Here is a 22,411-nt window from a genome sequence, read left to right on the forward strand (position 1 = left end):
AGTTGGATCTTATCTTGGACTTTGTCTATCTAATATTCTGTGAACCTTATACAGTACAAATTTGGTTATCTTTTGTGACAGTATAGACTTACTGAAAATGGATTGTTCATCTTGCAATACAGAAAGCATACTGTTGACCCTTTTTTCAAGAACGTCAAGGCAGAGGTTTAAGTGTCAGAAAGAGTTCCTAATGACAGTGACAGAGGACAAACATTTCTTAGTAAATGAACTGATCGTTGGTTTCTTACTCACCACATTTCCGTCTAGGTTTTGATGTGATTGTCTCCCAAGGGTTTTAGCATTACTTTCATCAGGACTTCTTAAGTAGAGAAAAGAGGCTGTGTGAAGTAGATTACTTTTGTCAAGTTCTCTATCTCCTTACTCCTCTCTGGCCTGAGATAAAAAGAAAAAAATTATTTGTTGAAATTTGGTAATTTCATCAAACATATTTATTCAATGACTGACTTGCACACTTTTTCCTAGCGGTGGATTGAAAAATTGATTTTCAAAGTGAAGTTGCTGAGTACATATCAAAACATAGAACGTGCGTCCCTTTGATATAGAAATCACAGAATAGGACCTTATAATTAGGAAATTCAAGTAGAAAAGGTGAGTAGCATGTCAATGTTACTAAATTTTGTAAAAGTGAAATATTCAATAGGAATGTCTTTATATTTTAAGATACTTATGTAATGACAGGTCTGTTAAAATGATGGCTTAAACTTAATGACAGAAGCATGTAACAGTTTAATGTATTTTAGGTAGGTACATCACATACCTTTATCAAACATGTATGTGTGTGTGTTAATGCATCCTATCATCTGTAAAGGGATATTCACCCTTATGTAAACAGTGGCAAGATTTTCAGGGATTTTTTCCACATTTAACTTCCATATTTTAAATTTTTCATTGAGCATCAATTTTCCAGTAAAATACTGTTATTTTTATAGTAACATAGGTAGTAAAATAATGTAAAATATAATATTAAAAATTACTAAGAACATATTAATCCCTCACAGTAAGAAATCCTATCATCATGAGGTATACATATATATGGCCAAAATTAAGGAATAGACCTCTAGAAATCAGTTATAAAAAAGAAAAAATGTATATGGTTATTCAAAGAGACAGAATATTAGTCAGTGTAACGGTCTATTTATAATTAATGCATTTGAAGTTTAGGATAAATCCATGCAGCCCAGAATATTCTGTTTTAATTCCAACAGTAGAAATGTACACATCCTAGTTCTCCTCATCAGGCTTCCTTACTGGGTGAATGGATGGATAGCTCGGGGTACCGGCTTGTCCTTTCAAGTGCTTGGTCTGACTGGAGAAGTAGCTGGGTCGTTCCAGACACTATGACACAGAGAACCATTAGCTGTGGGAAAAGAGGAATTTACCCCCCAAAAAACTTTTTAAATTGTTTACAAAGTAACAGTGATTGGGCAAATCCTGAAGATAGAGAGTGGAAATAGGTAAGTTTTAGAGGTAAAATTTATCAACGATTCCCTAAGGAAAAATGTGCATAGGGAAGAAACCTAGAATGATGGGAACAAGTTGTTAAGGAGGAGGTTTGCATACCATTTCCTACTTCTTGGTCATTTCACTGATGTTTAACACTTACTTGGTTAAAGGGCTTTACTCAGCAAAAGATGTATTTAATGTGAGAGGCAGGTTTCCAAGATTGGTTTCCTAGACCACACCTTCACATGTGTATGTAAAGTCCATGCTACCTCAAATTGCATTGCATTAGATGTCAGAAATCCTAGGGCTTTCTTGTTTGGTTTGGTTTGGTAGATATCAAACCACCAACTCTCAAGGTAATTTGTAGTTTAGTGAGTTAAGTCAAGGGCTGGAAAACTACCTCCTGTGAGCCCAACCTGGCTCGTTGCCTTTAAAGCTTTATTGGAACCTAAAAGCTCTTTATTGGCCCATCCATTTATTTACCATCTTTGAGTGTTTCCCATTGTGCTGACAGTGTTCAGTGGTTGTGACGAGCACTGATGGCCCACAAAACCTAAAATATTTACTTTCTGGCCCTTCAGAGAAAAAGTCTGTTGATCCCTGTGGTAAGCCCAAAAGGTTTGTCTCTGTAAGTGAAAGACCACAAGTAGAGCAGAACTTAGACTTGGTTCAGTGAGGATTCCAGAGAGGTTTCCTTTTTGATTCTCATATCTGCCCTTCTGGTTGACCTTGTTCTTTAGTTTGGTTCAAAGACAGTGGTAGCAACTAGGGACTACCTGTTTCTTTCTTCACATTCAATGAAAGAGCTGCTCTTCCATTCTTAGTGTTGAGTAGTTCACAACTCACTCCCAGTGCGTGGCTTCCTCTAACCTTGACTCCCATCTATGCTAAAGGCTAAATCTTTAGCTTTGTATCCAGTTCCATTGGCCTTTGTAGGGCCTTCAGTTTCAAGTCCCAGTTGATAGCTTGAGCTCGAAATCTGTTTTTACCGTTGGGGATTTTCTGTCTTAGCTTTGAGCTTGGCTACATAGCAACACTTTGGGGGACTTGTTATAATCAGCATTTCTATCTTTCTTTCCTTCCTTTTTATTTATTTATTTTTTTAAGGGGATCCAAAGTCAAATTCAGTCAGTGGCTGAATGACAACACATTGATTCACAACCTTGTAGATTCTCTTATGTCATAGGGCATCAGTGGGAAGGAGTAGAATCCTGGAAATTTGAGGTGGAAATATATGGGCAGATTCCAACAAAGCTGAGGCCTGTGACCTCTGACCTGTGACCTCTTAGTTGAGCCTGCTGTGCTATTAGAAGGAAGTCTGCCTCTACTCTGAGGTAGTTTCCTTGCAGGGGTCTGTGGATCCTCAAGACTTGCCTCCACTACCTCTCGTTTTTCCAGACCTAGTAATCAGACTAGAGTCCTTGAAATGGGGACGGGAGCAGGGAAGGGGTGGGTACCCACCGGGTATAAAGGATGACCATGAGGAGACACTATCTGCTAAAATACGGAATTTTATAACTTATATCAATAGAAACCTGAGAAATAATGTGTGTGGAGTTTGTAGGTATTGAAGCAGGTGGGAGTAATGTAATATTGGGTTAGGCTGGATTTGTTGATACGAGTGCATTCAACACCCATTCCAGACTCAGCGTGTTAGCTTGGCTACCTGGGAATGCCTTCAGCAGTTTGCTCAAATGACTGAAACCTGTACCCAAAGTTAGCGTAGGCTAAAGTCAAAATGCCAGGACTTTCTAAGTATGTTGTAGCAAAATTTCTTGACGTTGGCATGACTGACATTTTGAACTGGATAGCTCTTTGTTGTTGGGAGCTGTCCTGTGCAATGTAAGATGGGCCAGTGGCACATACTCTTCCCTGCCACCCTAGTTGTAACAATAAAAAGTGCCTTGAGGGCTTCCCTGGTGGCGCAGTGATTGAGAGTCCGCCTGCCGATGCAGGGGACACGGGTTTGTGCCCCGGTCCGGGAAGACCCCACATGCCGCGGGGCAGCTGGGCCCGTGAGCCATGGCCGCTGAGCCTGCGCGTCCGGAGCCTGTGCTCCGCAACGGGAGAGGCCACAACAGTGAGAGGCCCGCGTACCAAAAAAAAAAAAAAAAAAAAGTGCCTTGATACATCCGTGTGCACCAGCCACGTGGGGCTCATTCATAACACAGCTCCTTAAAGAAAAAAGTCTCAAGGGGCTTCCCTGGTGGCGCAGTGGTTGAGAGTCCGCCTGCCGATGCAGGGGACATGGGTTCGTGCCAGGGCCCGGGAAGATCCCACATGCCGTGGAGCGGCTAGGCCCGTGAGCCACGGCCACTGAGCCTGTGCGTCTGGAGCTTGTGCTCCACAACGGGAGAGGCCACAACAGTGAGAGGCCCGCGTACCACAAAAAAAAAATAAAATAAAAGTCTCAAGACACTGCCACATATTTCCTGGGAGGGGGGACCAAAAGTGTCCCCAGCTGAGAACCACCACTGTAGAAGGTTTACAAAGGCATAGGAATGCCAGACCACTGGAGTGGATTTATCATATAAGATCTGCTCACCCAAACCCCCTATGTGCCCTGGGAGGGCTCAGAGGACACTTCCTTTGCCAGAGGTTTAAGAAACGTATTGGTGAGGGGAGCGTTAGCAGTCTTGGAATGCTCTGTAGCTGCTCTTCTCTGCAGGCCAAGAATGAGAGGGAAATGATGTCATCATAATGGGCTCCCTAAATTCAGTGAGGCTAATGGGATCGTGGGGCATCATTGGTCAAGTGGAAACACTTCATTGGCAGAGATAAAGTGAGCGTGTTTTTCACAATGAACAGCAAAATGAAAGGGCTCATTAGAATGCTTTGATACACAAAGATTTTTTATTTGCTCATGTGCTATCTCTAGGGCTGAAATAAATGGGAACTCTACTAATACCCTACTTGATTTGAATCAGGAGAAAAGCTCTAGGTCTGATGAACATGTCTGACCGGAATCAACATGGGAGTTGTGCTCCCTCAGCCAATTGGATAACATGAGTCAGTTCCCATTTCCAGAGCATCTTGAATGAAGGGCAGGCCGGGTCCCCTTGAGGGAGGATATACCCTGGTTTACTACCAACTCTCCCGAGGGTGCTTTCTTCTCCCTGGAAGGGATAAAACAACTGAGGTAGAACAGGAAGAGACAAGAAGCACTCCAAGCTCTGCTGGTCAGGGTTACCCTCCAGCGTTGCCTTAATGCTCAGAGCCACACACACCACAGTGAGCTTGGCTCCAGATCAACTACCACGCAACGAAGGTTCTGGAACATTTCCATATCTCGGGGGACCTCATTTCCACGTGACTCTCTTTCATATTCCCCTTTGTCACAGAAGGCTAGGTCCAGTGGTCCGGGTGAGATCTCGGCTCAGGCCCAAGGCTCTCAGACCTCAAAGGTCTGGTCCTGCCAGGGCCCCTGTCCTCTCTGGAGACCACTCCTGGCTCTCTCTGCCGAGAAGGCGCTGCTGGCAGTACGTCCTCTAAGAGTTGAGGTCCGTCGTGCAGACCCTGAGAAAACTCCTAGGAAAAGGCTCCACCTTCTTGTTTACGTCAACAGAGCTCAATGCCTTTGTTAGTGCTGGGTGTGTCCCATTTGATGCAACTGCAGAGCCATTAGGTCAACCAGCACATGTGTGCGGCCCCTTCCCTTGGACTCCTCTGGGCCCTCGTGACATAGGCTCAGAAGACTGCCAGCCTCAAGCCTTACCTCTTCCAAGGCCACACCGTCTCCAGGATCTTCTGTCCCATGAATCTCAGTTGCTGTGTGGAACTCAAAAGAGAGAAAAGAGTCTGCCTGCGGGGTCTCTTCGGGCTGGGGCCTTCTACCTTCTCTTCCTCGTCCTCCTCGTCCTCCTCGTCCTCCTCGTCCTCTTCGTCCTCCTCCTCGGGGTGATCTCGGATTCCACATTGCCCATCAGCTGGGCCATGGTGAGATGAAAGACACGGCAGCTGAAGCCCTCCAGGACGCCAAACTTCACGTGCTGCTGGAGGATCTCCAAGGTGGGGAAGACCCGGCAGCAGGCCATGCACCTGAAGCCGGTCTCCATGGTCACCATCCACTCCGGTGTCTTGGCCCTGGGTCTCTCCTCGACGGCAGGTGACCCTGATGGGCTGCCTGGCGCTGCCCTTTCCTCATACTCTTTGTCCTCCCCAGTGGGCTCACTGTCAGACAGGAGGTTTTCGGTGGACACATCAGAAGAGGGCTCAGTGGCTACTGTGCACGCATCCTCAGGAAGGGTCACTTCTTCTATCCTCAGCTGCTTTTCAGGCAACTCCAAGGGTTTCTTTGTCTTCCAGGAGACAGCGACACCCTTGTTCACTTGTACCTGCATGTAGTATATTTTCATGCCCCTTTCCTCTTTGTCTGGGTGCAGATCGTTCTTACAGGGTGAAGAGGGTGAGGAGGAGACACAGTGTGATGGGGGAGCGGTCTCCCCTTTTTCCTGAACCTGGGCTAGGGGTGCGGTAGGCTGGGCAGTGTCTCGATGTGATCTCCGGATTCCTGAAAAAGGAATTTTAAAACATAATAACATGCATGGGCCATGCCGGAAGCTGAGGGAGCAGGTGTGGTAGACGAGAGAGGGACATTTGCATGACGTAGCTATGTCGTGAGCTTGGTGTCTGTTGGCCGTAGGAGGCAGTGGTGTATCTGGTGTCATCTGTGGGCTTTTCATCTGCGTGTTGGGGGATACTGGAGCGGTGTCTGTATACACGGGTGTGGAGTACAGTGGTGAGGACTGTGGTATGTGAGGGAAGCGTATGGATGCGTGTATGACGAGGAGTGTGAGTTTGGGAATATCGGTGGTGCATTCCTTGTGGAATGGGGCTGTGGTGCAGGAGGAGAGTACTGTGGAGCACGTGCTTGGGGTTCATGTGTGCACGGAGAAGGGCTGTGCCTGGAGGGCGCATGTGTGTGTGAGCTGTGTGGACCTGAGCTGGATGGCGCTGCTCTCAGGCTGGAGGTGTATGATGCAGAACTCTGTCCTTCTCTGGAAGCAAAGGCAAAGAGAAACCCTACATTTTTCTCTGAAGATGCTTAATCTGGTCCCTCTTCCCTCCACCTCAAGTCCAGACCTTTCCGGCCACTGCTCCTTGACTTCCCCACCATGGTAGTACCAGGATTCACACCCGCCCCCCACCCCTGACTCAGCTGGGATACACGCCCTCGTAACAGCTCAGCCATCCCGCCCAGGCTCCTCCACAGAGCCCTCATCACCTCTGATGACCTTGGGTTTCCTCTCAGCCTCCCTGGGATCTGTGTGCCTCCTGCCTCACAGCCAAGCACCCCCTCACCTGAGGAGCCCCGCGCCCTTACCGGCGTACATGAGCTTGCGCGGAGAAGAAGCACAGGAGAAGTGTTTAGGGGCAGAGGAGACCTCCCCTGGCCCTGGGCTGCAGCCTTGGGCCACCACAGTGGATCCAAGCCGAGGGGGATCCTCTTGTGACTTCGAGATTCCTGAGGGAGGAATGAAAGGCTCAGGGTGGGTTCATCAGTCCTCTGTCCACAAATATTTACTGAGTGTGTGACACGTGTCAGGTGCAGTGAATACACACAGTTGAGAGTGTGGTTCCCAGTGGATACTCCAGGATTTAATTCCAATCCATACTTATTCTCTCACTGTCTAGTTGGTAATGTAGGCCTCGGTGGTGACTGTGAGTGTGTGGGAAGAGTGAGTGATGTGTATCAGTTAAGTCTGTGGTAAGTGTGGGGTTGGCATGGGGAGCACAGTGCAGATGTGTCTATCTGTGTCTGTGGCCTTTGTGTGCATGGTTTCTGTTCACAAGTCAGGAATTCTGGGACATGTAACTTTTCCTCATTACATGGTGTGGCTTGTATTTATGGTGCGTGTTCATTCATTCAGTCACCAAGATTCAGTAAGCAGCTACTCCTGTGTATCCGGCACTCTTCCATTGTTGTAGTCTTTGGTAACGCTGCACATTCTAGTAGGGGAAGACACACACTAAACAAAACTACAATAAATATATAATACATCAGCTGGTGGTAAGTATATAAGGGTTGCCAGACTTAGCGAACAAGAATACAAGGCACCCAGTTAAATTTCAGTTTCAGATAAACCCAGAATACTTTTTTAGTGTAAGTATTCCCATGCAGTGTTTGGCCTGACTTAGTTTTAGTGTAAGTATGGCCCATACAATATGTGGGACATACTGATACTGAAAAATTACTTGTTGTTTATCTGGAATTCAAATTGAACTGGATAGCCCATATTTTCTCTGGCAATCCTGACCTGGGTTACTGAGACTGTGGTTTACTGTGGTTTGTACAAAGCGGGTCTGGCATTACTCAAGAATGTGTTATAAGTGTGGTGTGTATGACACGTGACTGGTTCTTATAGAGGTATTTAGAGATGGCTGAAGTTAGCTGTGTTTGTGCAAGAGTTGAGGAGATACACATATATATAGTGTGTGTGTGTGTGTGTCCTATATATATAGTGTGTGTGTCTATATACATATCTCATCTCCAGCGTTTGGTGTTGGAGGAGACGATTGTGATACAGGTGGGTTGTATGAGAACGTAGTAGAGAAGGGATGCATGTATATACCTCCATGTGCTGTGTGTGGTTTACTAAGGAAGTTATATGTGGGGTGTGTGATATTTTTGCTGTATCAGAGTGTACATGGGTGTATGAGTTACTGTCTCATGAAACACCCCTAACAAGAATTCTGTATACACTCTTACGTACACCGAGTGTCAGCCAGGTCCAGGCAGGGTGACAAGAACTTTACCACGCAGACTTTATATCTGGTAAGCACTCTAACCCCATTCATCTCGCTCTTCTCTGCACTACCCCCCCCCCCACACACACACACACACGAACACACAGGAACACAGAGCAAAATATTCTGAATGGTCAGGGGCAGTCATTGCCTTCCCCAGCCTGTCCCAGCCACTGCCTGGAAATCTGCCTGCTGTCTAGAGCTCCATTCCCAGGACCCATCCTACAGTCTCCAGGGCCCTGGGCCTGGTAGGAGCTACTGGGCTCTAATCTGGGGCAGAGGCCTCTAGCTGGAGCTCTGGGGTGACCACCCCTCTCCCAGGGCAAGCTACTCGCCTACATTTAATGCACGCAGGCACCCCGTGGCCCGTGGCTCTCAGAGCTCCCCGCAGGACCCTGAGGCCATTTCTCACCCCTGCTCACGCGGTCTCAGTCTCTGGAAAACCCTTCCCTTCCCTTGATCTCCTTTGGGAAATTCTTCCTGTTGAAGGAATAAAACCTCCTTGCTTTCAATATGACACCATCCCTAGACAAACAATCTTCTTTCAAAGTGCATTCCACTTGTCAAGATATTTTTCAACAGGGCCTTCAACTCATGGGGCTTCTCTTTCCACTTTGGTAAAAGAGGCCAAGCAACTCATGGGTCTCTCTCAGCATCCTTGCATCCTTCACATCCCCCACCTCATGACCCCAGGGAAAGATCCAAGAGAATAAGAGAGAAATCGGGGACTGAGAAAAGCTGCACCTCTAGGTCTGTGCAAGCAGGATGCAGCCTGCTATGAGTCCGACAGAGCTCCAGGCCCGGCTGCCCCAGGGGAGAGTCCTCAGACCAGCGGAGCTGACCTCCCATCTCCCAGGGGGCATCTGGCCGTTCTGTGCCGTCTCACACCACAGGGACCCTCCGGATGGATACGGCAGCGTCAGTGAGACAAGGTCTCTCGCTCCCTGCTTCACAGGTGACACGTTCTCAGTCCCCCCCATCCTAGAGAAGGTTTAGTTTGGCAGAAACCCATGTGCCCCAGCATGTTGCCCCCCACATACCTCCTCCGTTCTCGGCAGTTTCCTGGGACTCTTCATTTTCCAGATGTTTCCTCTTTTGTCGCCGTTTCATGGTACCAACTAGAAGTCTCCCTTAGAAGATGCCTCAAGAGATGTCCAACTCCTCCTCTTCCCTACAGGTTGGCCCTTGTTGGCTCTTGGGCAATCCGTTGAAATGATTCAATACAAATAAAAATAGTCAAGTCTCCTAAATGGCTGAAAAACTTGTACCACTTAGTGAACCAGCAGTACTGCCTAGTGCTCACCAGGGCTGTTATGTTTGCAAGGTTGCCAGGCGCACAGTGGAATTCTGTGACCTCAGTGATGACATCAGAGCATTCCGTGGACCTAGGTGGAGCACAGTGTCTGCAATAGCACAGGCCCCATTTTCAAGAACATTTCCTTTTTCCCAGCTGAACCTTTCCCGTGAAAGGGAAAGGTTCATACCATATCTATTATAAATTGTATCATACCATGTCTATTATAAAATTCACATTTTGAGTGGAGATCTTTTCATGTCTTTTCTAGAGAGATTTAATATGAATATTTTCAGTGGTCTCCAGTTTCCCTGTGGATTATTGACATTTTAAACTCTGCACTTCAATTTTCCCTCAATACGTGTAATTTTGTCACAGCTATTTCTGTACTTAAAGATGAGGAACTATATAATTGATTTCTTCATTTTTTTCCCATCTCTTTCCAAGGTACTGCATTTGATTGTGTCTTACGAATGAGTGAAAAATGCTAGTCCTTGAGTCAGGACGTTGGGCCCTTTACCAAGTAACTCAACCTATCTGGGCTTCAGCTTCTGTATGTGCCATCAAGAGGCTTGGACTAGCTGACTTTTCAAATGCTGTGTTTCTTTGATTCACTCTCACTTACTGATCTGCCACTTAAGAAGAGGGTCTGTTCTCATAAAGTAACAACAGTCTTTTCCTAACCTTGGGTTGGGTGGAGTTTAACTGTTCGTACTCAGTTTGTTAGTTATATTGCCTTCTACGTATGCTTAGCTCTAAATAATTTATATGGCTCTTGTGACAATTTTTAGATCTTCTTTTTTTCTTATTTTCTTTTACAGTTTCTAATTTGTTATCGCCAGTGTAGAGGAGCCTGATTGACTTTTAAAATTTATTGATCTTGTATGTGTGTGCCTTGTTGAACCGTCTTATTAGTTCCTGCTAGTTTATCTGTGGGTTCTTTTGGGTCTCCTAGATAAATGAGCATAGGAAATGTAAATAATGTGTTCTTTGGATAAAGTTTATTTTCTTGCATCTATATATATATAGAAGCAATATGTTGAATTGATTTAAATATTTAAATACTTACATACCTGTTATCACAATCTAACATTCTTGATCTTATTTTCTTTCAATCAATATTATGTTTTCAAGATTTATCCACGTGAATCCATATAGATCTAGGTCTTTGATTTTTGACTGCTTGATATTATTTCATCACATGCATATAGCATCATTTATTTTCCATTCAAGCATTATTGGACAATTGGATTGTTTCCCTCCCTTCTCTAGAACAAACAACATTTCCTAGAATATCCCTGAAGATGTCTGACAGTCGAGAAGGGCCAGGCTGCCCGAAGGATTGCTACTTGCTTTCAGCCACCTTCCAACAGGCCGTCTCCAGCCAGCAATTTGAAGCACAGCTGAAATGAAAACTGCCCCAAATGTGAAGATCTTAGGAGCTTCCTAGAAGGTGGGAGGTTAATGATAGGCATCCTGCTGGGATCCCAGGGGAGTCTGAGCTGGCCTGAAGCTCATCTTCCTCCTCCACCGCTCAAGAGAAATGTGGAGGAAAGAAGCCTTCAAAAACTCTGAGCAGGCAGAGGGAGAGATATTGGGGGCCGAAGGTGTAACTGAGGTCTTGGAGTGGGCTGTGAGCACGCAGAGCCTCTAGAGAGCCAGGCTCTGCCTTCTGAGAACTTCTCCCCTAAGGCTGCTCATAATTCAGGTGATACCAGCCATATAGAGCCGACTTGGCCCACACTGTCACAGAAAGCCTTATCAGAATCTCTTCTTCTTCATACACTCTTGTGTCTGTTACTTGGCTATTGCCTTTGGTACTCCACTGATGTGAACCACAGTCGCCAGGGGATGGAGGACACTAGTGACCCATCTTGCTCTGTGGCCTCAGTCCACAGCTTGAGGGTAAGGGAAGAGGCCAAATGAAGGTCAAGAAGGAAAGATGGAGTTTGAAGAGAAGACCTGAGTTAAGGGTGTCTTCTCAAGTCTTGATGACTGAAATGTAGCTCCAGTACCTGAAGTCCTGCTTGTTCTCAAGGCTGACCACGGGGCTGGGTGCACTCAGTGAAGGAACCGTATACACTTAGTATTTCCTTGCTTGCTCACACTTGCCCTCCTCTCATACACCCTCTGCAAGACTGCTCTTCCCCTGAAACAACTTTCCACCTGCCACTGTCATCTCAGGAACATTTGCTTCCCCTTCCTAGTGTCCCCCTAGAATGCCATTGCAGCCAATTCATAATTGGATAATCATGCTTCTTACCATATTCTCAGCAACTTCTGAAAACTTTTATTCACTTTATTCCATAGTCTTCACCCATCAATAATCTTCCTTAACTTCCTAGCTGCAGGTTAAGCCATTCGGAATCATTTCTTTTTCTTTCTCTTCTTTGGCAAATCCTTTCTATCTTTTAAGGTCTTTTTCTTGTCTCTCTACCATCCTGCCTTGCTGAACTTCTTTTTTTTCCGTTTAAGTAACCTTTCAATCTCCTTCCCCAATTTCCTCATAAACATTGAGAGTTTATTCCTCACACGTTAGACAGCGGTTTATGAATGGCCAGGCATAATGGACTCAGAATGAGTTGGCACCCCCGAGGTACCTGTCTTGCTGGGGAGCCACAGGTGAAGGGCTGGCTGCTGGACACATGTTTGCATGGAGTCAGGCTGAGTGGCCTCAGGGTGTTTGCTCTGCACTTGTGTGTGTTTCTCCCTAGTTGGTTTCCTTGTCCAGCCACCTGTGACCTCCCTCCATCCAGCCCAGGGAATCCTTCTCATCACAGGGGTAGGATGTTTGTCTCATTTTCCATCACATCCTTTCCCCAAAGTTTGGTTGTGAGTTGTTCCCATTCCAAAGACCTTTCCTCTTGGAAGAGAAAAGAGAAAATCTTGTCCCTCCTTTCCTCTCACTTCACTTCTGCTCTATTATCTCCTCCGTCCAGAATGGCCCCCTGACTCAGATGGGTGTAGATCCAAAGATGGCAAGAACTGCCAGCAATTCTGAGATAATAATACGGATGGATCAGGAAAACGTGAAAACCTTTATCCCGCCACATTAAAAAACATTGCGCTTCCAGTGTATTCAGAGTCTCAGTGTAGAAACACAAATGATAGAGAAATTGAATTACACTCAAGTTTTTCTTTCCTGCTTTCCTGTTTTATTCTAATTCTCCAAGTTAACATGATAAACTATTTGTTAGGTAAGCTTTCAGACATTTTCTACCCAGGCACACTTTTCTTTTTTTCACATAAGAGTGTGAACTAGGTCACTTTCAACATGCTGTGATTCTGTGATTCACTGTCTCCCACCGAGTCATCCACTGATAAAGTCATCTGTTTCATGGAGAAATATTTCCAATAGCTAATAGCCAATGTCTGTGGAGTGCTTACTCTGTGTCGGTTTCTTGTAACTACTTTACAGATCATTTGTACAACGTACCCATGGACCAGGTACAATTATGACCCCCAAGTGACAGATAAGTGCAGATAAGTACAAATAAATACAGAGGCCAAGTGACTTGCCCAAGACACTGGAGCAAATCAAAATCCATGCCTCTGTAATCATTTTGCCCTATTGCCTCTGTCTGGGAGGCTTGATGATTTGGCAACTAAAACCTTAAATATCATGTTCCATTTTTATATCTGTGACACAAGCGTGGGGCTGTGATATGGGGTAACTAACCTGACTACTTTTGAAAACACTTATGCACCTGGATGAAAGTAAGCCAGGGACTGCAAGCTATAGATTTAAGGTTTCCTACCAACTTTTAAAAATAGCTTCTTGAATGCAATTTATGTAGTGTCAAGTCTAGGATGTAGTCCAAATAGTAACAGAAAAATGGAGATATGTAGAAAAATACTTAAAGTTGACAAGTATTGGGAGTGTAGTATTTTTGGGGCCAGCGTGTAGACCACAGGAAAACTTGCTGTTTCCATCCCAGAGGGAAGAGCCCTACGTTGCAACTGCCAAGGTCCCTGGGGCAGCAAGTGTGCTCACTGCTTCGTAAAGAAGCATCCTCAGTTTGATAGAATCATATGGGAGCCTTACATTTGGTTAGCAGTTCTACGTTTTTGATGTAATAATATTTTCAGGGTGTGGGAGGGTATCAAGCTCTGAAAATACCCTTGGAGAGATTTGCTTATTAAGTTTGGCTTTTTCAGTCTCCCTACTACTTCTTTACTAAACACCAGGCGGTTTCCTTCACTTTTCAGACCCATGTTGTTTTTCCCTTGTCTAATGAACTTTGAAATACTTTTGGATGAGCTATGAAGTTTGGGAAAAAATAAACATCTCTTTAAAATAAGGAAGATAATAACAATGACAAGTAGAAAAAGCTCTAAAACAGAGAATATCCTCCATTCTAGCCAATGACTGGGACTGGAAGGTTCGTGCTCGCTGTCCAGGACGTAGAAATAAAAGCTGAGGAGGCGCTGAGGCGTCTCCTGGATCTCTATGAGCCTCCATCATTTCTGAAGGGTAGGGTTGACAGATAAAATATAGGCTGTTTAGTTAAATCTGAATGTCAGAGAAACAACAAGTACATTTTTAAGATTAGTATGCCCCAAAGAGTTCATAGGATCTACTTATACTAAAAATAATGACTTATTATTCATGTGAAGTTCAGGTTTAACTGGGTATCCTGTACTTATATTTACTAAATCTGACAGCCCTACTGATGATCCACAATGGAGGCAGTTGAGAAGCGGTACATGCTGGCTCTCGGACAGTCAGAAATGGCTTCAGCAGATCCAGGTACAGTATGAAATTCTTTTTGGATGTAGCTCAGAAGCCATGGCCAGCCCTATGACTGCAAGTACTGCCTCGGGTTTCCCTGAGGTGGGGTAAACCTTCCTCTTAATGGCCTTTTGGTAAGTCTGGAAGACCATATCCAAGGGGAGCCCCAAAGTCAGTTTCATCCTCACAACCATGTTTCCAATTCCTGGAATTGGCTGCATGTGACTCACAAGAGCTGAGGAGGTTTGTGGAAATTGGGAGTGTCATAGCTTGAACCCTTTGTAGGTAAAGTTTTGCTGTTGTGAGTGTTTTAACAGGAGCAATGTGAAAGACTCCAGGTCCCCAGGTAGATAGAAATAATCCTGTTCTACCTCTGTGTATGTGACAAGTCTCTAATAGTTCAGAGAGCAAGGATCTGGTCTTAGAAAGACTGATCCAAGCTTGGATGTTTCTGGTGACAAGGCAAGGTCCTGAGTTTCAAGTTCACCTTTTATGGTTGAGGAGACAATAAGGTGGTCAGAAGGGAAATCATGGAGGAGACCTTGGCTTCCTCCATCGTGCAGGCTTGTATATGTGGTTCTATGTAGATTGTGTTTCAAAGGTGGAGCTTGTTTACAACTATGAACATTCTCCGATGTGCTTTTTGGACCTTCATTCCCAGAGCGAGAGCAGTGCCGAGGCTCTAGAAATGCCATGGATATTCTGAGCTGTCAGTGGCATTTCCCAGGTACTGTTGCCTTGGTGCCGCTCCTTGAAACGTCCAAAGGGATTATCATCTGTCGTGTGGCGGGTGCTAGCATTGTGAAAGGTCGCTGCTGCACCTGGCTCAGAGGATTTGGGATGTGGTGGGAGGAGTAGTAGTGCTACGACTATAAATTGTATCACAGCATATCTATTCCATCTTGAGAGTGGGGTTGGGGGGTTCTGAAGGGGGGCTTTTATTGTACTTTTATACATTGTACCCTTGAAACTAATTCAATGTTTTAAAATTAATTAAGTTATTTTGGGCTGCATTGGGTCTTTGTTGCTGCTAGCGGGCGTTCTCTAGTTGCAGTGAGCGGGGGCTACTCTTGGCTGTGGTGCACGGGCTTCTCATTGCAGTGGCTTCTCTTGTTGCGGAGCATGGGCTCTAGGCACGCAGGCTTCCGTAGTTGTGGCACGTGGGCTCGGTAGATGTGGCACACGGGCTCTAGAGCGCAGGCTCAGTAGTTGTGGCGCGCGGGCTGAGTTACTCCGTGGCACGTGGGATCTTCCCAGACCAGGGCTCGAACCCATGTCCCCTGCATTCGCAGGCATATTCTTAACCACTGCTCCACCAGGGAAGCCCAATAATTCAGTTTTTTATAAAGAGAAGATTCCTAATAGTATTCCAAAATTTTAAAAATATGTAGTTGGATAACACTATGAAAAATTAACTGATATATTCTTTTATTATTTCTCTTTGCTCCCTGGATTTTTGTCCCCATCCAGTCAGCTAGGCACTCTGAGTTCACTGCATTAGGAAGGTAAAGACTCAGCAGAAATGAGGGAGAAAAAAAGAAAATTCTCAGCTTTGGAATGTTCACAACAGAGGCCACAGTAGAACAGGTGAGAATTCTGTGAACAAAAACTAAATGTCGTCTCAAATGCAAAACAGTATTCTCTGCACTGGGAGGCAGGAGAGCGAGGGAGGGAAGGACTGAAGGAGAGAGATCAGTGTGGCCAGGGACATGGAGACTGTGCTTGAGGACGATAGGCCCAGGAAGAGAATCAGAATCTGGAGAAGATTCAGCCTGCACGTGATCATTGCCTCCAGCCAGCACCCTCATCTCAGACGTTGGGAAATTCAGAGAGAGAGTGGGAGTACGTCAGGAGGGCCACGCGCATAGTCTGTGTGGCAGGGGTTGTGGCCATTCCCTATTTGTGAGGAGTCCCCAGCAATTTGCAGGCCTCTTCTGGAAAATGCTGGTGGACGTCTCTAGTGCTTATGTGAAAGCTTGTTCACAAACCTTGAAAGATACAGATGTAGATGACAGATAGATGCATAGATAGAAAAATGTAATTAAATAAAAGCTCCAGGAAAGGTTTGGAAAATGCCCTTTATTGCATAGGACGCTTCTATCGTCATATGATGTTAGACTGAGTGCCGGTCCCTTCATCCTCCTTCAGACCACGGCCTTCTGTCTGCTACTCTCCCGAGGGTCCTTTCTTCTCCCTGGAAGGGATAAAACAAATGAGGTAGAACAGGAAGAGACAAGCAGCACTCCAAGCTCTGCTGGTCAGGGTTACCCTCCAGCGTTGCCTTAATGCTCAGAGCCACACACACCACAGTGAGCTTGGCTCCAGATCAACTACCACGCAACGAAGGTTCTGGAACATTTCCATATCTCGGGGGACCTCATTTCCACGTGACTCTCTTTCATATTCCCCTTTGTCACAGAAGGCTAGGTCCAGTGGTCCGGGTGAGATCTCGGCTCAGGCCCAAGGCTCTCAGACCTCAACGGTCTGGTCCTGCCAGGGCCCCTGTCCTCTCTGGAGACCACTCCTGGCTCTCTCTGCCGAGAAGGCGCTGCTGGCAGTACGTCCTCTAAGAGTTGAGGTCCGTCGTGCAGACCCTGAGAAAACTCCTAGGAAAAGGCTCCACCTTCTTGTTTACGTCAACAGAGCTCAATGCCTTTGGTAGTGCTGGGTGTGTCCCATTTGATGCAACTGCAGAGCCATTAGGTCAACCAGCACATGTGTGCGGCCCCTTCCCTTAGACTCCTCTGGGCCCTCGTGACATAGGCTCAGAAGACTGCCAGCCTCAAGCCTTACCTCTTCCGAGGGACGGCCACACCGTCTTCCAGGATCTTCGGTCCCATGAATCTCAGTTGCTGTTTGGAACTCAAAGGAGAGAAAAGACCCTGCCTGCGGGGTCTCTTTGGGCTGGGGCCTTCCCCCGTGGGCTGCGCTCCCTCATTCTCCTTTTCTTCTTGCTTCTCTTCCTCCTCCTCCTCCTCCTCCTCGTCGTCCTCCTCCTCCTCGTTCTCCTCCTCCTCCTCCTCGTCCTCCTCCTCAGGGGTGCTCTTGGGTTCCACATTGCCCATCAGCTGGACCATGGTGAGATGAGAGACACGGCAGCTGAAGCCCTCCAGGATGCCGAACTTCACGTGCTGCTGGAGGATCTCCAAGGCGGGGAAGACCCGGCAGCAGGCCATGCACCTGAAGCCGGTCTCCATGGTCACCATCCAGTCCGCTGTCTTGGCGCTGGGTCTCTCCTCGACGGCAGGTGGCCCTGATGGGCTGCCTGGCTCTGCCCTTTCCTCATACTCTTTGTCCTCCCCAGTGGGCTCACTGTCAGACAGGAGGCTTTCGGTGGACACATCAGAAGAGGGCTCAGTGGCTACTGCGCACACATCCTCAGGAAGGGTCACTTCTTCTATCCTCAGCTGCTTTTCAGGCAACTCCAAGGGTTTCTTTGTCTTCCAGGAGACAGCGACACCCTTGTTCACTTGTACCTGCATGTAGTATATTTTCATGCCCCTTTCCTCTTTGTCTGGGTGCAGATAGTTCTTAGAGGGTGAAGAGGGTGAGGAGGAGACACAGTGTGATGGGGGAGCGGTCTCTCCTTCTCCCTGATCCTGGGCTAGGGGTGCTCTAGGCTGGGCAGTGTCTCGATGAAATCTCCGGATTCCTGAAAAAGGAAATTAAAATCATAATAACATGCATGGGCCATGCCGGAAGCTGAGGGAGCAGGTGTGGTAGACGAGAGAGGGACATTGGCACGACATAGCTATGTCGTGAGCTTGGTGTCTGTTGGCCGTAGGACGGAGTGGTGTATCTGGTGTCATCTGTGGGCTTTTCATGTGCGTGGGGGGGATACTGGAGCGGTGTCTGTATACAGGGGTGTGGAGTATGGTGGTGAGGGCTGTGGTATGTGAGGGATGCGGCTGGATGCGTGTACGACGAGGAGTGTGAGTTTGGGAATATCGGTGGTGCGTTCCTTGTGGAATGGGGCTGTGGTGCAGGAGGAGAGTACTGTGGAGCACGTGCTTGGGGTTGATGTGCACTGAGAAGGGCTGTGCCTGGAGGGCGCGTGTATGTGTGAGCTGTGTGGACCTGAGCTGGATGGTCCTGCTCTCAGGCTGGAGGTGTATGATGCAGAACTCTGTCCTTCTCTGGAAGCAAAGGCAAAGACAAAGCCTACATTTTCCTCTGAAGATGCTTAATCTGGTCCCTCTTCCCTCCACCTCAAGCCCAGACCTTTCCGGCCCCTGCTCCTTGACTTCCCCACCATGGTAGTAGCAGTATTCACACACACACACCCAGACTCAGCTGGCATCCACGCCCTCGGAACAGCTCAGCCATCCTGCCCAGGCTCCTCCACAGAGCCCTCATCACCTCTGATGACCCTGGGTTTCCTCTCAGCCTCCCTGGGATCTGTGTGCCTCCTGCCTCACAGCCAAGCACCCCCTCACCTGAGGAGCCCCGCGCCCTTACCAGCGTAGCTGAGCTTGCGCCGAGTAGAAGTACAGAAGAAGTATTTAGAGGCAGAGGAGACCTCCCCTGGCCCTGGGCTGCAGCCTTGGGCCACCACAGTGGATCCAAGCCGAGGGGGATCCTCTTGTGACTTCGAGATTCCTGAGGGAGGAATGAAAGGCTCAGGGTGGGTTCATCAGTCCTCTGTCCACAAATATTTACTGAGTGTGTGACACGTGTCAGGTGCAGTGAATACACACAGTTGAGAGTGTGGTTCCCAGTGGATACTCCAGGATTTAATTCCAATCCATACTTATTCTCTCACTGACTAGTTGGTAATGTAGGCCTCGGTGGTGACTGTGAGTGTGTGGGAAGAGTGAGTGATGTGTATCAGTTAAGTCTGTGGTAAGTGTGGGGTTGGCATGGGGAGCACAGTGCAGATGTGTCTATCTGTGTGTGTGGCCTTTGTGTGCATGGTTTCTGTTCACAAGTCAGGAATTCTGGGACATGTAACTTTTCCTCATTACATGGTGTGGCTTGTATTTATGGTGCGTGTTCATTCATTCAGTCACCAAGATTCAGTAAGCAGCTACTCCTGTGTATCCGGCACTCTTCCATTGTTGTAGTCTTTGGTAACGCTGCACATTCTAGTAGGGGAAGACACACACTAAACAAAACTACAATAAATATATAATACATCAGCTGGTGGTAAGTATATAAGGGTTGCCAGACTTAGCGAACAAGAATACAAGGCACCCAGTTAAATTTCACTTTCAGATAAACCCAGAATAATTTTTTAGTGTAAGTATTCCCATGCAGTGTTTGGCCTGACTTAGTTTTAGTGTAAGTATGGCCCATACAATATGTGGGACATACTGATACTGAAAAATTACTTGTTGTTTATCTGGAATTCAAATTGAACTGGATAGCCCATATTTTCTCTGGCAATCCTGACCTGGGTTACTGAGACTGTGGTTTACTGTGGTTTGTACAAAGCGGGTCTGGCATTACTCAAGAATGTGTTATAAGTGTGGTGTGTATGACACGTGACTGGTTCTTATAGAGGTATTTAGAGATGGCTGAAGTTAGCTGTGTTTGTGCAAGAGTTGAGGAGATACATATATATATAGTGTGTGTGTGTGTGTGTGTGTCCTATATATATAGTGTGTGTGTCTATATACATATCTCATCTCCAGCGTTTGGTGTTAGAGGAGACGATTGTGATACAGGTGGGTTGTATGAGAACGTAGTACAGAAGGGATGCATGTATATACCTCCATGTGCTGTGTGTGGTTTACTAAGGAAGTTATATGTGGGGTGTGTGATATTTTTGCTGTATCAGAGTGTACATGGGTGTATGAGTTACTGTCTCATGAAACACCCCTAACAAGAATTCTGTATACACTCTTACGTACACCGAGTGTCAGCCAGGTCCAGGCAGGGTGACAAGAACTTTACCACGCAGACTTTATATCTGGTAAGCACTCTAACCCCATTCATCTCGCTCTTCTCTGCACTACCACACACACACACACACACACACACACACACACACACACACACACACACACACACAGAGTCACACACAGGAACACAGAGCAAAATATTCTGAATGGTCAGGGGCAGTCATTGCCTTCCCCAGCCTGTCCCAGCCACTGCCTGGAAATCTGCCTGCTGTCTAGAGCTCCATTCCCAGGGCCCATCCTACAGTCTCCAGGGCCCTGGGCCTGGTAGGAGCTACTGGGCTCTAATCTGGGGCAGAGGCCTCTAGCTGGAGCTCTGGGGTGACCACCCCTCTCCCAGGGCAAGCTACTCGCCTACATTTAATGCACGCAGGCACCCCGTGGCCCGTGGCTCTCAGAGCTCCCCGCAGGACCCTGAGGCCATTTCTCACCCCTGCTCACGCGGTCTCAGTCTCTGGAAAACCCTTCCCTTCCCTTGATCTCCTTTGGGAAATTCTTCCTGTTGAAGGAATAAAACCTCCTTGCTTTCAATATGACACCATCCCTAGACAAACAATCTTCTTTCAAAGTGCATTCCACTTGTCAAGATATTTTTCAACAGGGCCTTCAACTCATGGGGCTTCTCTTTCCACTTTGGTAAAAGAGGCCAAGCAACTCATGGGTCTCTCTCAGCATCCTTGCATCCTTCACATCCCCCACCTCATGACCCCAGGGAAAGATCCAAGAGAATAAGAGAGAAATCGGGGACTGAGAAAAGCTGCACCTCTAGGTCTGTGCAAGCAGGATGCAGCCTGCTATGAGTCCGACAGAGCTCCAGGCCCGGCTGCCCCAGGGGAGAGTCCTCAGACCAGCGGAGCTGACCTCCCATCTCCCAGGGGGCATCTGGCCGTTCTGTGCCGTCTCACACCACAGGGACCCTCCGGATGGATACGGCAGCGTCAGTGAGACAAGGTCTCTCGCTCCCTGCTTCACAGGTGACACGTTCTCAGTCCCCCCCATCCTAGAGAAGGTTTAGTTTGGCAGAAACCCATGTGCCCCAGCATGTTGCCCCCCACATACCTCCTCCGTTCTCGGCAGTTTCCTGGGACTCTTCATTTTCCAGATGTTTCCTCTTTTGTCGCCGTTTCATGGTACCAACTAGAAGTCTCCCTTAGAAGATGCCTCAAGAGATGTCCAACTCCTCCTCTTCCCTACAGGTTGGCCCTTGTTGGCTCTTGGGCAATCCGTTGAAATGATTCAATACAAATAAAAATAGTCAAGTCTCCTAAATGGCTGAAAAACTTGTACCACTTAGTGAACCAGCAGTACTGCCTAGTGCTCACCAGGGCTGTTATGTTTGCAAGGTTGCCAGGCGCACAGTGGAATTCTGTGACCTCAGTGATGACATCAGAGCATTCCGTGGACCTAGGTGGAGCACAGTGTCTGCAATAGCACAGGCCCCATTTTCAAGAACATTTCCTTTTTCCCAGCTGAACCTTTCCCGTGAAAGGGAAAGGTTCATACCATATCTATTATAAATTGTATCATACCATGTCTATTATAAAATTCACATTTTGAGTGGAGATCTTTTCATGTCTTTTCTAGAGAGATTTAATATGAATATTTTCAGTGGTCTCCAGTTTCCCTGTGGATTATTGACATTTTAAACTCTGCACTTCAATTTTCCCTCAATACGTGTAATTTTGTCACAGCTATTTCTGTACTTAAAGATGAGGAACTATATAATTGATTTCTTCATTTTTTTCCCATCTCTTTCCAAGGTACTGCATTTGATTGTGTCTTACGAATGAGTGAAAAATGCTAGTCCTTGAGTCAGGACGTTGGGCCCTTTACCAAGTAACTCAACCTATCTGGGCTTCAGCTTCTGTATGTGCCATCAAGAGGCTTGGACTAGCTGACTTTTCAAATGCTGTGTTTCTTTGATTCACTCTCACTTACTGATCTGCCACTTAAGAAGAGGGTCTGTTCTCATAAAGTAACAACAGTCTTTTCCTAACCTTGGGTTGGGTGGAGTTTAACTGTTCGTACTCACTTTGTTAGTTATATTGCCTTCTACGTATGCTTAGCTCTAAATAATTTATATGGCTCTTGTGACAATTTTTAGATCTTCTTTTTTTCTTATTTTCTTTTACACTTTCTAATTTGTTATCGCCAGTGTAGAGGAGCCTGATTGACTTTTAAAATTTATTGATCTTGTATGTGTGTGCCTTGTTGAACCGTCTTATTAGTTCCTGCTAGTTTATCTGTGGGTTCTTTTGGGTCTCCTAGATAAAT

The 22,411-nt window shown here is 46.6% G+C and overlaps 2 protein-coding genes and 1 pseudogene across 3 annotated transcripts in view; 1 reads left to right on the top strand and 2 right to left on the bottom strand.

Annotated features, from left to right (window-relative positions):
- Positions 1 to 22,411, top strand: part of LOC308610949 (uncharacterized protein) — a gene marked incomplete at its 5' end in the record, with an annotated part of 87,128 nt that overhangs the window by 52,423 nt on the left and 12,294 nt on the right. The gene's annotated exons all lie outside the window — the stretch shown is intronic.
- LOC308610940 (protein FAM170A-like) lies at positions 1,243 to 6,927 on the bottom strand (annotated as a pseudogene). Its single transcript has 2 exons — positions 5,299 to 6,927; positions 1,243 to 1,356 (listed from the first exon to the last, which is right to left on the bottom strand). The product of its transcript is annotated as a protein FAM170A-like (transcript).
- Positions 6,784 to 21,266, bottom strand: LOC308610941 (protein FAM170A-like; the record flags this gene model as incomplete). The annotated part of the gene is made up of 3 exons (XM_081259916.1): positions 6,784 to 6,800; positions 17,149 to 17,889; positions 21,197 to 21,266. 3 exons carry the CDS (start codon positions 21,264 to 21,266, stop codon positions 6,784 to 6,786), a joined length of 828 nt encoding a protein of 275 aa, XP_081116042.1.

The sequence above is a fragment of the Mesoplodon bidens genome (genome assembly GCF_964165515.1).
Source record: "Mesoplodon bidens genome assembly, contig: HAP1_SCAFFOLD_277, whole genome shotgun sequence".
NCBI lineage: Eukaryota > Metazoa > Chordata > Mammalia > Artiodactyla > Ziphiidae > Mesoplodon > Mesoplodon bidens.